Below are 13,553 nucleotides of genomic sequence, written 5' to 3'. Positions count from 1 at the left end.
GTGCAGGGGACAACCCATGCACAAGCTAAGGTTGAAAAGATGAAACAGGAATAGAGGCTATCCAAGGAATGGAAAAATAAATAGGGCCCTAAATTAACTGTGCTAACAACAGATGAGTACAGTCATTGTAATAAGCAAATGGGAACGGAGCTCAGTCATTCATACCTAACCAATTGTACAACATCATGTGGTTTGAAGCTAGTGTCTGCATGGTTACTGACGATAGTATACATCAGAAGTCCCAGAACTCTCAAATGTGAGTTTCTGAGGGTGGCATGAGAATCTGTGTCAATGAATGACAGACCTTCTGAAAGACTGAGAAGCTTCTGGTAAACCATGTAAAGAAGCTGGCACAGATTAGCCTTCCAACCATGCAACAGCTGACTCTGAAATACTGTCTCCAACTGGAAATGTAATGTTGCTTCCAGGCAACAAGTTTTTCTCGTTAGCTGACTCCTGAGAGGAGAACTTCTATGGGGTTTGCCTGATCTCTCTCTGCAGTTCAAGCAAAAGCCCTGTAAAATCAGTATGAACGTATTCTGGTATGTCCACAGTGTTCTCCAAAATATTCATTTTCCATAATTGATGGACTGGAACTAGTTGATTGAGGCTTATCTGTGAACACAAAAAGTAATGGCAAACAAACTGTTAAATCATTATATAATACACTGAGATGAAAAGTAAATTTGCAAAAGTTCTAAAGAGCACAAAGTAAATGTACTATGAAATTTTACCATATGAGTTTGCTGTTTTTATGTTACATTTCTATGTTTTTTTGGTCTTTTCTGTATTATACTGCAAGTTACCATAGTTGAGATAAATGTAATTAGAACTTACTCAACATCTGCAAATCCAGATACATCAGGTACAACTTTGAAGAGTTTCATACTTGTTCCTTTGTTTAAGTTAGACTTCTTCAGTGGCCTATCAACACAATCATGTCTTTATTCCTTGAGCACTGAACAGAAGTTTGCTTTTCAGCAATTGTCTCAGCCCAGTCATTCTTCTCTACAGTAACCTGTACAATTTGACAAAGCTTAAACATTTTGATTATATTATTTTACTTACAGTTTCCCCAGAGTGTGCTCTTCCTTTTGAAAACTGACTGTTCTATGAAACTAAACAAGGTGCAGAATCACAAGGAAGTGAGTGCTTGTATATTTTTTCAGACTAACATGGCTATTATCAGCAGTAGTGTTCCAAAGAAGAGTTACATTCAACTTGAAATGTTAACTCCGTTTCTCCCTCTGCAGATGCAGCCAGCCATGCTGAGTTTCTACAGCACTTTGTGCTTTTATTTCAGGTCTCCAGCATCTCTAGTATTTGCTTTAATCAGCAGGATAGTTTCAGACATTCTTTCATGCCTAGAATTCAAATTACTAGCCAGTTCCATCAGCCACTCATTTTGATTCAATATCTTTCTTGAAACTTATGAAGAAATGAATATTATGACATATAGTACTGGATGTATAGGATAATGTATTTCATATGGATACCTACACCTCTATGATCCTCCTGATTGCGTAGGGGTTAGCCAGAAATTCTGTCTGTAACATATACAGGGCCTCCTGTTCTTCATAATATTTATATGACCTGTCAGCGCAGCATTAACACAGGGATGACCTATAATGTTGGAAGTCATACATTGTACATCTCAGCTACAAGGAAATGCTGTGCACATGGACCCGGCTATAAAGACAAGGTTTAAATATGCTCAAAATGAGGAGAAATGTAAACTAAGTCAATGAACTAAATTATTTGAATGAAACAAGGTATTTAGATCCAAAAGGATTTTGAACAAGTGGAAGGAGAAGAAATTACCATGCAAAAATTAATAAATTGAAAAACAAAGATAGCTTACCTTCTCATCACTTTCATTTCTCTGAAAATTAAAACGTACACAATTTAAATTATACACTTTGTCTCAGATATACAACGTGCTTCAATATCTAATGAACATAATCTATTTGTAACAAACTAATCTGGATCTGTAAGTCAAAAGTAAATAACTGAATAGTTAAAAGGTGTCAAATTATCAAACTGCTTGAGTTTTTAAGTACTGATTAATCAATCTATCCAAACAGGTCGTGAGGACATAGCTGGCCTGCACAGCTCCACTTTGAACTGCTAACCAGCATACAGGAACTTAAAATTAAATATTCATAATAAAATAAGAAAGCTGTATCATAATTGGCTGGTTGCTCAAATGCAATGGACCTATACTGACAGCGATGACTAACTTAAGTTGGGTTGGAAAGACTTCTGATCACAAAGTTTTAACTCCACAGCATGCATCTATTATTTTTCAATAGGTTCCACACCCAAAGCCAGCCTGAATGACAAACTTGGTTCCCTTTAAGGCAGAGAATATACTGTTGGGGCTACAGGAAAGGAACTGACACTCTAATGGGAAGTCTGAGTTTTGAAGGCGAAGGGAATGTTCAGTCCCTGAAAAGGACAGATGGCAGAGGGGAGTGGACCAATGGCAAGAAGAAGCACATGGCTAAGTGTTTGGGACAAATGGCAGGAATAAGGTAGCTTGGTGGGTGGAATTCTGTATTCCTCTGCTTCTGGTCCACAAGCCTTGTTGCAAGGACATTAAGCATCTCCTTTCCTGCTTTAAGCTGCTGGTCTTCTCAGTCTGGAAAGATTTGCTAAAATCGAGTATCCAAGAGCCATTAAAATTTTTAAAAAGTGAACATGCCTCTTGGCTGCACCTCCCATCCTTTGGTTTGGGTGGAGGTGAGGAATAGTAGGGGAAGGAAGTCACTAATGGGAGGGGTCTACAACCTCTTAAACTGAATAACGAAGTCTGACAAAGTAGTCTGGATAAGGAAATTGTAGAAGGCTTCTGAGGTAGATTCTTAGAGCAATATATTCTAGAACCAACCAGAGAACAATTTATATTAGACTGGTATTGTGGGATGGCAGGATTAATTAATAACCTTGGAGTAAAAGTACCCCTAAGTAGCCGTGAGCACAATATGGTAGAATTTTGCATCCAGATTGAGAGGGAGGAGAGGTTTCTAAAACAAGTATTTTAAACTAAGGGCAACTTTGTGAGCAAAAAAGCTGAGTTAGGTGATGTGAACTGACATACTAGGCAAGCGACCTATAGGGATGTGGTCGCAAAATTTAATGGGATATTTCAGAATACGCAGAATAATTTTTTAAAAGATCCTGGAGAAACTCAACAGCTTTTGGAGTCCTGCTCCTTCATCAGGTACCGAATGTCACTTACTAGACTACCTACTTGATGAAGGAGCTGCACTCCAAAAGCCTGTACTTCCAAATAAACCTGTTAGACTATAACCAAGTATTATGTGATTTTTAATTCGGGAATGAGAACAAGGAGTTACTGGTTTACAATAATGAAGATGAAGTGCTGTGGGCTGACAGTCTTTATGTCCTGATGAACTTCATCTTATGGTCTTAAAAGAGGTTGCAAGATAGTAAATGCCCTCTGTTAATTTTCCAAAAGTCCCTAGGTTCTCGAAAGGTTCCATCAGAATGGAAAGGAGCAAATGTAATCTGTTGATTCTGGAAGGGGGGGGGGGGCAGAAAACAGGAAATTATAAGCCTGTTATTTTGACATCTGTCATGTAAGTGTCAGAATTAATCATTAAAGATATTACAGCTGTACATTTCAAAACCTCAAGGTGATTGGGAAGAGTCAGCACAGTTTCATCAAAGGGCAATCATGTTTAACCAATTTACTTGTGTTATTATGAGGAATGACGGGTGCTGTGAATAAAAGGAGCCTGTAGATATACTATACTTAGATTTCCAGATGGTATTCGATAAAGTGCTACATCAAAGTTGTTTATGAAAAAGCTCATAGTTAGGAGATAGTATATTATCATGGATAGAAGATTGGCTGACAATAAGCAGAGCTTATAAGATTTTAGATGAAGAGAGTGAAAGCATAATACCTAAATTTGCAGAAGGTAGACATATTATTAAGAATGTATGTTGTGAAAAAGACATCAAGAGTTTGCAGACAAATATATAGGATGATTGAGTGAACAAAAATCTGGCAGTTGTTCTATCAGCTCCCACCCCTTTTCTCCAATCTCATAACTAGGTTACTTCCTGCAGAAAAAAATCAGCAAGTTGCTTTATACACAATTAGTTTCACAGTACACATGACAATAAAATCTAATTCTAATTCTAGAATTCTAATTATTATGTTATTGCTGCAATTATCAGCTTAGTTCTAATATTCATACATATTAGCAAACTGACTATAATATTTTGTTGCTGAGGAATCAATGACTATCCTACCTGCCACTGGTTTCCTGTCTGACCAGACACTAATGATGCAGAGAGGCCCCGAAGGCTGTTTTTCACTGTTGTCCCTCCCAGTGTTGAGCTTACATCAGATGCTGGTGAATCTCCTGCCACCGCCACCTGGTACTGGGGATAGTTGTATAAATTGTTGTAGTAAGCTGGGTAGAGAGATGGCTGATAAAAGTTGCTGTAGTAGGAAGAGTCCACTACCAGGTCTGGGGTGGCCTCCAGGTGCCCTCTGCTGGTTATGGAAGGGATATCCTGGAGATGCAAACGTCCCTCTGTACAGGAAGCAAAAAGAACAAACATATTTATGATTATCCACTTTTACCAATGCTAAAATCAAAGTAACAAATTAAAGTCAAAGCATGCAATAAATATCTAAGATCAGAAACAACATCTTGTGATACAAGCAGACTAATGATTGATATATTTAAAATAAACAAGATAATCTCTCTGTATAATTGGACAAGAGCGTATTAAGCAACATCCACTTAGTTATTCTTTCACCAGAATTATTTTCTCTACAGGAACAACAATTTACATTTACTTAGGGCTGTTAAGAACTTAAGAACGTACGAGGAAGAGGAGGCCATAGAGGCTTTTGAGTCTGTTATTTTTGTGATTGATGTGATCTTGGCCTCAACTCCACTTCTACCCAAGTGAGCCTGAATGTTCTTGTAGATCAAACATTTGTCAATTTCTGTCTTGTATATATTCACCGATACAGCTTTATAGGGTAAAGAATACCAAATATTCATAATCCTCAGAAGAATTTTCTCATCTTCAACTTAAATAGGTGACAGCTCGTTCTGAAACAATGCACTATAGTTCCTCCACAAGGGGAGACATATTTTTAGCACCTATCCACAAAACGACTGCCCATTTACTTATTTTGTCATTATGCCTTTACAGACTCTTTAAGCCAAGTAATCTTGTGAAAACAGATGTCTTTCTGCCATGGTGGAAGTGGGAGGAGTCCCAACTTCAGAAGATGATAGAACCTCAGGCTGCACTTGCTGGTAGCTGCTAATTAACAAATGACCACAAATGCTGGCATTCAATTGAGTCCTATCTCCAAGAGGTGCCTTCAGAGGGCTGGTGACTTAGCAATACCTTGGCTGAACTCAACACTCCAGGAAGAATATGTCACAAGAATGAGCACTGAGGGGTATTATCACTGATAAAGCTGTGTCAGACAGTCAGTGTGGCAGCAGGTTAGACACTGTGGTGTGAAGCCAAGAGTGGCCCTTGAATAACTGGTTCCACAGAGCTCCTGCTGAACGAACAATCTATCAACTTTCTACTGTTGGTAAAATGGCAAGGTAGTAAGACATTATTGATGTTGAAACTTTATTGCTGGAACAGCACAGCAAGTCAGGCAGCATCCAGGGAACAGGAGATTCGACGTTTCGGGCACAGGCCCTTCTTCAGGCCTGTGCCCGAAACGTCGAATCTCCTGTTCCCTGGATGCTGCCTGACTTGCTGTGCTGTTCCAGCAATAAAGTTTCAACTTTGATCTCCAGCATCTGCAGACCTCACTTTCTCCAGTAAGACATTATCCACACCAAACACATCCCACAACTATTTTGCCAGGCTTGCTGCCTCCCACTGTGTTTAAAGAGCTTAGAAAATGTATACCAGAACCTGTGTCCTCCTCAAAATGCATTTTTCTACCAGTCTTTGTATCATCAGTAAAAGATCATAATTATTTGAGGACGCAGCACTGATACCTGCGCCACTCCACAAGTTAATTGGCCAACTTGTAAATGACCCGGTTACCTTGGCTGTAATTCCCATTGATTGGTCAATCCTCTATCCGTGCTAATATATTCTCCTCAACATCATGAGGTCTTATATTATGCAATAATCTTTTAAATGATGCATTATCAAATATCTTCTGGAAACTCAAATACGTATTACTGCTTACAGTTTAATTCACCTTGCTCATTACATCCTGGCAGAGTTCAAACAAATTTCACTTTCGTAAAACCTTGCTGACTCTAATTGTATTATGATTCTCCAAATATCCAACCAGACTATTCCTTAATTACAGATTTCCAAAGACAAGCTAACTGGCCTATAGCTTCCTGATTTATATCTCACTCCTATTTTGAATAGGAATGTTATATCTGCAGCTGTACAATTTGCTGGGGTCTTTCCAGACTTCACAGGTTTTAGAAGGTTACAATCAATGAGTTAATTATCTCTACAGATACTTCTGTTAACACCCAAAATTATTGGAGAGTCAAGCACCACTCGTTCTTGCCTGGCTTTACACGTGCTGCCACTGTAATGCTCTGGACCACCATTAAAAATGCTGCCGTCCAGTTTCCATGTGCCACACTTGACACTCATTTCATACAGGGTTTGTGAAGATCACCACTACAATGAGCGCACAAATAGGTAGACCCAGAAAATACGCCTCTAATTAGTTCTCTTGGTCACTGGTGAACGCTAAAAATATATTTCTTGCCATAAAATAAGCACAACCACTCAAGTTACTACTTGGATATTCCTCCCCTGCAGCTTTACAGTTTGCTCATTGCAAAACCATCTTCCTGGAGGAGGTAACAGATTAGCCAAACTAGCTACAATAGTCCGCACAAGAGTGTCTACTCCATTGGTGAGAACTTCATGTTCTACGAAACCAAATATAACTTCAGGTACCAAGAACAAACAAATTGCTTCTACCCTTGAAGCTTCATTGTTTCTAGTACACACACGACACATCAAGAAATTTCACTGCATTCATGAACTCTCTAAGCAAGCACTGTGTAATCAGAATAACATTTATGAGCAAACTTGAAAATGCAGAACACTACATGGATATCCAACGGAACTGTATGCTTGCGGGGTTAGTTGTATGGAATGTAGAATCATGAAGTATCAATAAAATCATAGCAAGAAAGTACAGCACGACTCAGTAAAGTTGCAGTTGTAACTTTATTGATGTAATAGAAGCAACAGAATAAATTTTTTATAAGTAGCGTTGCAGATCTGTTTGAAATAGCTGTCATGATTTCAGCTGCAGGTTATTGCAGCTAGTTCTGACAAACAGACAACACACATTGGAACTTCAACTTTCTTTACCTCAAATTATCCAACTTCATGCGTGTCCACTAAAATCTTACCAATTAGTCAAAATTTTGAAAATTTTTAGATGTTTGTTTTGCTGGCTAGACATTGTTCCTTAATCTCCTTTCTCCAGATTCTATAATTTCTTCTCAGGAGGCACAGGGCAATTGGTATAATAACTAAAGTATCTTAGTTACTGGTTCAAGGGAACAGCTGACAGCAAATGGTCAGAGAAAATAATTTGCTTCCTTCAGGCTTCAGGTATTATCACACACCCACACACAATCCTTCCAGCAGCCCAAAGCCTTGTCACTGTTTCGTTTACACCCACAAGCTGTTCAACTATCCAAACACCGGTGAGAGAACTGTCACTAAGCTGGTGACCTTTTGACATCCACATCTGGTCAAAACTGCACACACCAATCAGCTACTTGTTGCCTGCCAAATCTCACTTTGCACACAAACCCAGGTCCGTGCCTCCCACAAATATTTCCACTGCTTGAACAAAGCACTAGTGTAACCACCACACAAAAAGTTTCAGCAACTTGTTTTAGAAGTACAGCAATTCCTTACAGTTCTTGGTTTTAAAATATTATAAACTTAGTCTCCAATCAAAGATACAGAACATAATATGGTCTTTATATCCCAGAGTTTCCTATGTTCACATTACTTAGCCCCTGACATATTGTCCAAGATGGCAATGGAGTCGGATACTTCAAATGGAGCTCATCAGTTCCCTTTTGTTTTTCTTCTCTTTTGTGTTTCTTTTCCTTCATCTCTCTTCTTTCTTCTCCAGGCCACAGACTCAGCGCAGACCCGGCGAGGGGCCTCCTGGTCCAGGGAAGCAAACTCCTGGCCTGAAGAGGCAAACATTCAGCCTGGCGCGGTTGTCTTTCAGCGCAGTGTGGCAGACCCTCGACCAGGCATGGCAGACTCTCTTGGTCTGGCACTGCCTTAGCATGGACCTCCAGTCTCAAGGTGATTCCACAATGTGCCATCCCACTATGGCCAAGCACTTAAGAAAGACAATTATAGAACATTGAACAAAGAACATTCCAGCGCAGTACAGGCCCTTCAGCCCTTGATGTTATGCCAACTTGTGAAACTAATCTGATGCCCGTCTAACCAAACCATTCTATTATTATCCATATGCATGTCCAATGCCCATTTAAATGTCCTTAATGTTGGCGAGTCCATTACTGCTGCAGGCAGGCCATTCCACGTCCCTATTACTCTCGGAATGAAGAAACTATCCTGATATCTGTCATGATTTGGAGATGCCAGTGTTGGACTGGGGTGTACAAAGTTAAAAATCACATAACACCAGGTCACCTGATGAAGGAGCGGCACTCCAAAAGCTAGTGTGCTTCCAATTAAACCTGTTGGACTATAACCTGGTGTTGTGTGATTTTTAACTTTGTACACCCTGATATCTGTCCTAAATCTATCACCTCCTCAACTTAAAGTTATGTCCCCTTGTGTTAGCTGTCACCATCCAAGAAAAAAGGCGCTCACTGTCCACCCTATCTAACCCTCTGATTATCTGATAAGTCTCAATTAAGTCACCTCTCAACCTTCTCTCACGAAAACAGCCTCAGTTCCGTCAGCCTTTCCTCATAAGATTTTCCTCCCAAACCAGGCAACACCTAGTAAATTTCCTGTTTCCAAAACTCCCACATCCTTCCTATAACGCAGTGACCAGAACAGTGCAGCCTTACCAGTGTCTTGTACAGTTGAAGCATGACCTCGTGGCTCTGAAACTCAATCCTCCCAATAAACACCAACATATCATATTTAAAAATCACACAATACCAGGTTATATTCCAACAGGTTTAATTGGAAGCACACTAGCTTTCGGAGCGCAGCTCCAGTGGTTGTGGAGGACACAACTGTAAGGCACAGAATTTATAGCAAAAACTTAGTGTGATGTAACTGAAGTTATGTAACCCACACACTCCCATACTCACACATGCATCCTCTCAGAGACTTAGACCACTTTACACTCACGCACACACATATACACTCTCTCTCACAGACACTCACAACCCCCCACCCCAGACACACACACACTCCCACACTCACACATGCACCCCCTCACAGACTTCAGACACTCTTCACTCACTATACACACATACACCCTGTCTCTCACACTCACAACCCCCCAACCCAGACACGCACAGACACAAAGACCCACATGCACACATATACATATATTTTGTGGGGTGAATTTGTACTTGCAGCGTTACATTGTACTTTGCTCAAAAGCTGCATGAACTCATGTAAAACTCTGTTATCTCACTTTTTAGATTAAAATCAATCTAAACATCTTAGCACAGACAGAGAACACAGGGGGCGAACACCTTCAACATATTGTCTAGCTAACACCAATTGTTACAGTTAACCTGAGAATGCTACTTTTAAAATAAGGTTTTGTGATTTGAACATGAAAGAAGTGAAACTATCATGGTATTCAAACAGATGAAAGACGCAATAGACAATCAAGGTATTTTTCAATGTATAATTTCAGTTACATCACACTACGTTTTTGCTATAAATTCTGGTCCTTACGATTGTGTCCTCCACAGCCACCTGATGAAGGAGTGGCGCTCCGAAAGTTAGTGTGCTTCCAATTAAACCTGTTGGACTATAACCTGGTGTTGTGTGATTTTTAACTTTCTACACCCCAGTACAACACCGGCATCTCCAAATCAGAACATATCATATGCCTTCTTAACAACCCTATCAACCTGAGTGGCAACTTTCAGGGATTTATGCACCTGGAAACCAAGATCTCTCTGTTCATCTACACTGCCAAGAATTTTACTATTAGCCCAGTACTCTGCATTCCTGCCACTTCTTCTGAAGTGAACTACTTCACACTTTTCCACATTAAACTCCATTTGCCGCTTCTCAGCCCAACTCTGCATCTAACCTATGTCCCTCCGTAACCCACAACATCCTTCAGAACTGTCTGCAACTCTGCCTATCTTACTGTCATCCATAAATTTACTAACCCATTCTTCTACGCCCACATCCAGATCATTTATAAAAATGACAAACAGCAGTGGCCCCAAAACAGATCCTTGCGGCACACCACTGGTAACTGAGCTCCAGGATGAACATTTCCCATCAACCGCCACTCTCTGTCTTCTTTCAGCAAGCCAATTTCTGATCCAAACCGCTAAATCCCTTCAATCCCGAAACTCCGTATTTTGTGCAATAGCCTACCCTGTGGAACCTTATCAAATGCCTTACTGAAGTCCATATACACCACATCAACTGCTTTACCTTCATCCTCCTGTTTTGTCACCTTCTCGAAGAACTCAATAAGTTTAGTGAGGCACGACCTACCCTTCACAAAAATGTGTTGACTATCCCCAATCAAATTATTATTTTCTATATAATTATAAATCCTCTCTCTTTTCCAACGCATCACCCACAACCGAAGTAAGGTTCACTGGCCTATAATTACCAGGGTTGTCCCAATTCCCCTTCTTAAAGAAGGGAACAACATTCACTATCCTCCAGTCTTCTGGCACTACTCCTGTTGCCAATGATGACATAAAGATCGAAGCCAAAGGCTCTGCAATCTCTTCCCCGGCTTCCCAGAGAATTCGAGGATAAATCCCATCCGGCCCAGGGGTCTCATCTATTTTCAGATCTTCCAAAATTGTTAAAAAAACCCTCTTTGTCAACCTCAATCCCATCTAATCTTGAACTTTTATTTTGAACTTGCAGTTTTATTTCTTTATTTTCTACTTTAAACTAAGAAAGTCTGCAATGTGTAACTTTTAACCTTATTTTGTTAGTTTCACGCTTTATTATAATTACTGCAATTGAATTGAATTAAACTTATTGTCACGTGTACCGAGGCACAGTGAAAAGCTTCAATGTTCAACTTTCTTCTCTGCTGTTTCTTTCTATCTTGTTCTTAAGATTCTGTACCTAAATGGCACCTTGTGTGGTGACATTATACACTTGTCACTATAGTACTTCAGTACACGTGACAATAAAATCAAAATCAAAAATCAAATCATTTTAGAGCTTCCCTTCTTGCCATTACCTTCAACCTCCAATCCATCATCCTTGAATCTCCCTCAAATCTTTGACCTGACCTTGTTACCTTCAACTCTCCATACTTCACCACTGACATTCCCTATGGTTTCCGCATAATCATGCTTCCCTATGTAGTATCATTTCCTCCATCAGTCCTCCATGTGCCTTTGTAGGGCTGCCTCCTCATATCCTTGGTCAGGCATGCTCAGTTTCCACCTTCACAGCCACAACCATAATTTCAATGCATCAATTCTTCTCTCGTTCTCATTATGGAGGAACCATTAGAGAAAAAAAAGCTCCCACTCAGTCCAAATCCAGTAGGTGGACGACTTGATTGCTCCATGACACATTTTAGCAACATGAATCTAAACACACATGGTTCTCATTTTTAATTCCAAAGGTACAATTTCACCTGTAAAGTGATGCTTTACTTAGCATATGCAATACACTGATGTATGTCAAAAAAATGTTCCCACTGCTTGCCTTCAAGAAATATGATCCATCTTCAATGTGAAACAAACTTAACACTCAACTTTCAGTTCTCCATCAATAAGTTGACATTCTTCCTCCCATTCAATTAAGTGTCCTCATAGTAACCACAATATCATCCTTGCCTCCCACTCCCTGGAGTTTCCAAGATTTCACCGTGTATTTCATTTTCTAAGCCTTTTATGTACATCAAAAAATTGCAGTGCTCCTGGCACTAGCCTTTGGGGAAAACTACTCTTGTCTAATAAATAACAGTTTACTATAACCCGCGATATCCTGTCTTTAGGGCAAACTTTTATCCAAGCGGACATTGACCATCCTATTCAACTGTCCTTGATTTTTTAACCAACTTTGACGTGCCACTCTGAAAGTTTTCTTAAACTCCATAGATAATATACATTGCATAGACCTTAACGTTAAGATTCTCATCCCCATGATTGAATCTCTCTAGTCCCTATCTCTGATCTCCTAATAATCTTAAACCACATCTAGGCTCCACCAATTCCTTTCTTGTGACTCGAACCTCTTCTGCATAACGTCTTGCTACACTACACCTTTGGAATTCCCTCCCTAAAGCCTTAATCCTGCTTCCCTCACACTCAATGCCTCCTTAAAATTTACTTTTTTGACTACATCTCCCAACATCTCTTTTGGCTCAATATCCTTTTTTTTGGTTATGCCTCCCTAAGCTCTTTGGGTCATTTTTCTATGTTAAGTACAAGCTGTAGTTTTGATTAAAAATAAGAAATACAATAGAAGTCCTTGTCAAGATGTGCCAAGATTCATGCCGTGAAACTGAACACACTCGTCTTTCTCTTGTGAGATTCAAAGAAATACATCAGGTCCTGGCTCCAAGCATAAAATGGAAAATTACACAAGGTCAAGGCAATGCAGGCATCCATCTTCTATTAAAGATTGTAGAATCTGTGATAGTTACTGTAATGAAGAGCTACTGTTTGCTATGTTATAATTTGATTCATTTCAAGAACAAAGGCTGCCAAACCTGGTTGATTTAGCCAACAAATATTTAACCCATTCATTTGTCATTCTTTTGTTCATCATTTAGAGAAAATTAAATCACACTCGAACAGGGAGATACTTCAATCAAGCAGCTCCAAATCTACTGTAAATTTCTGCCTATAAGCACAGAGGTGAGAATAACCATGATAAAGTTTCTCCCAAAGGACATTACCCAGGAGAACTATTATAAAATAGTTAACTGGTCCTAATTCCAAACCTAACCAAGTTGACCCATTCCTCAACTTTGCCTCAGTGCCAGATTCATTTTTCTGGCTATCCAACCTGATGACAAAGACAACAGTTGTATTGGAAGGAGCCATCTTGGAAAGTCTCTTAAAAGTCTATTCCTTTTTACAGACCAACAGGATCAGTTATTGCCACAACAGTAGATTTTCCAACTTATCACAATTCCACCTGACAACCTCGATAATTTAAAAGGCCTACAGCAACTCCTACAGCAAATCTCACCAACATAAGTACTGACCTGTATCAGATTGCATGAATTCCAAGACACAAGCAGAATTCAGTAGAGCACTTCTGCATTTGGAGAAAAATGTTTGAATTTCACAAGTTGGGATTTAAGGCCAATATAGTTTCATCCTTGGGGGAAAGGAGCTGGT

At 39.6% G+C, this 13,553-nt stretch overlaps 1 protein-coding gene across 1 annotated transcript in view; it reads right to left on the bottom strand.

Annotated features, from left to right (window-relative positions):
- Positions 1-568: 568 nt before the first annotated feature.
- Positions 569-13,553, bottom strand: part of LOC122563980 (doublesex- and mab-3-related transcription factor 1-like) — a 90,599-nt gene continuing 77,614 nt past the window's right edge. Inside the window, exons 3-6 of the mRNA XM_087992915.1 lie at positions 4,285-4,571; positions 1,862-1,882; positions 838-1,018; positions 569-615 (exon numbers count right to left, since the gene is read on the bottom strand). Coding sequence (XP_087849041.1) covers positions 917-1,018; positions 1,862-1,882; positions 4,285-4,571 — 410 coding nt within the window. The 3' untranslated portion in view covers positions 569-615; positions 838-916. The remainder of the gene's footprint in view (positions 616-837; positions 1,019-1,861; positions 1,883-4,284; positions 4,572-13,553) is intronic.

Source organism: Chiloscyllium plagiosum, unplaced genomic scaffold, assembly GCF_037043375.1.
Source record: "Chiloscyllium plagiosum isolate Xiang-an unplaced genomic scaffold, Cpla_swu_hap1 HiC_scaffold_2, whole genome shotgun sequence".
Taxonomy (NCBI): domain Eukaryota; kingdom Metazoa; phylum Chordata; class Chondrichthyes; order Orectolobiformes; family Hemiscylliidae; genus Chiloscyllium; species Chiloscyllium plagiosum.
Note: the sequence above shows the minus strand (reverse complement) of the source record. Positions and strands in the feature narration are given on the sequence as shown.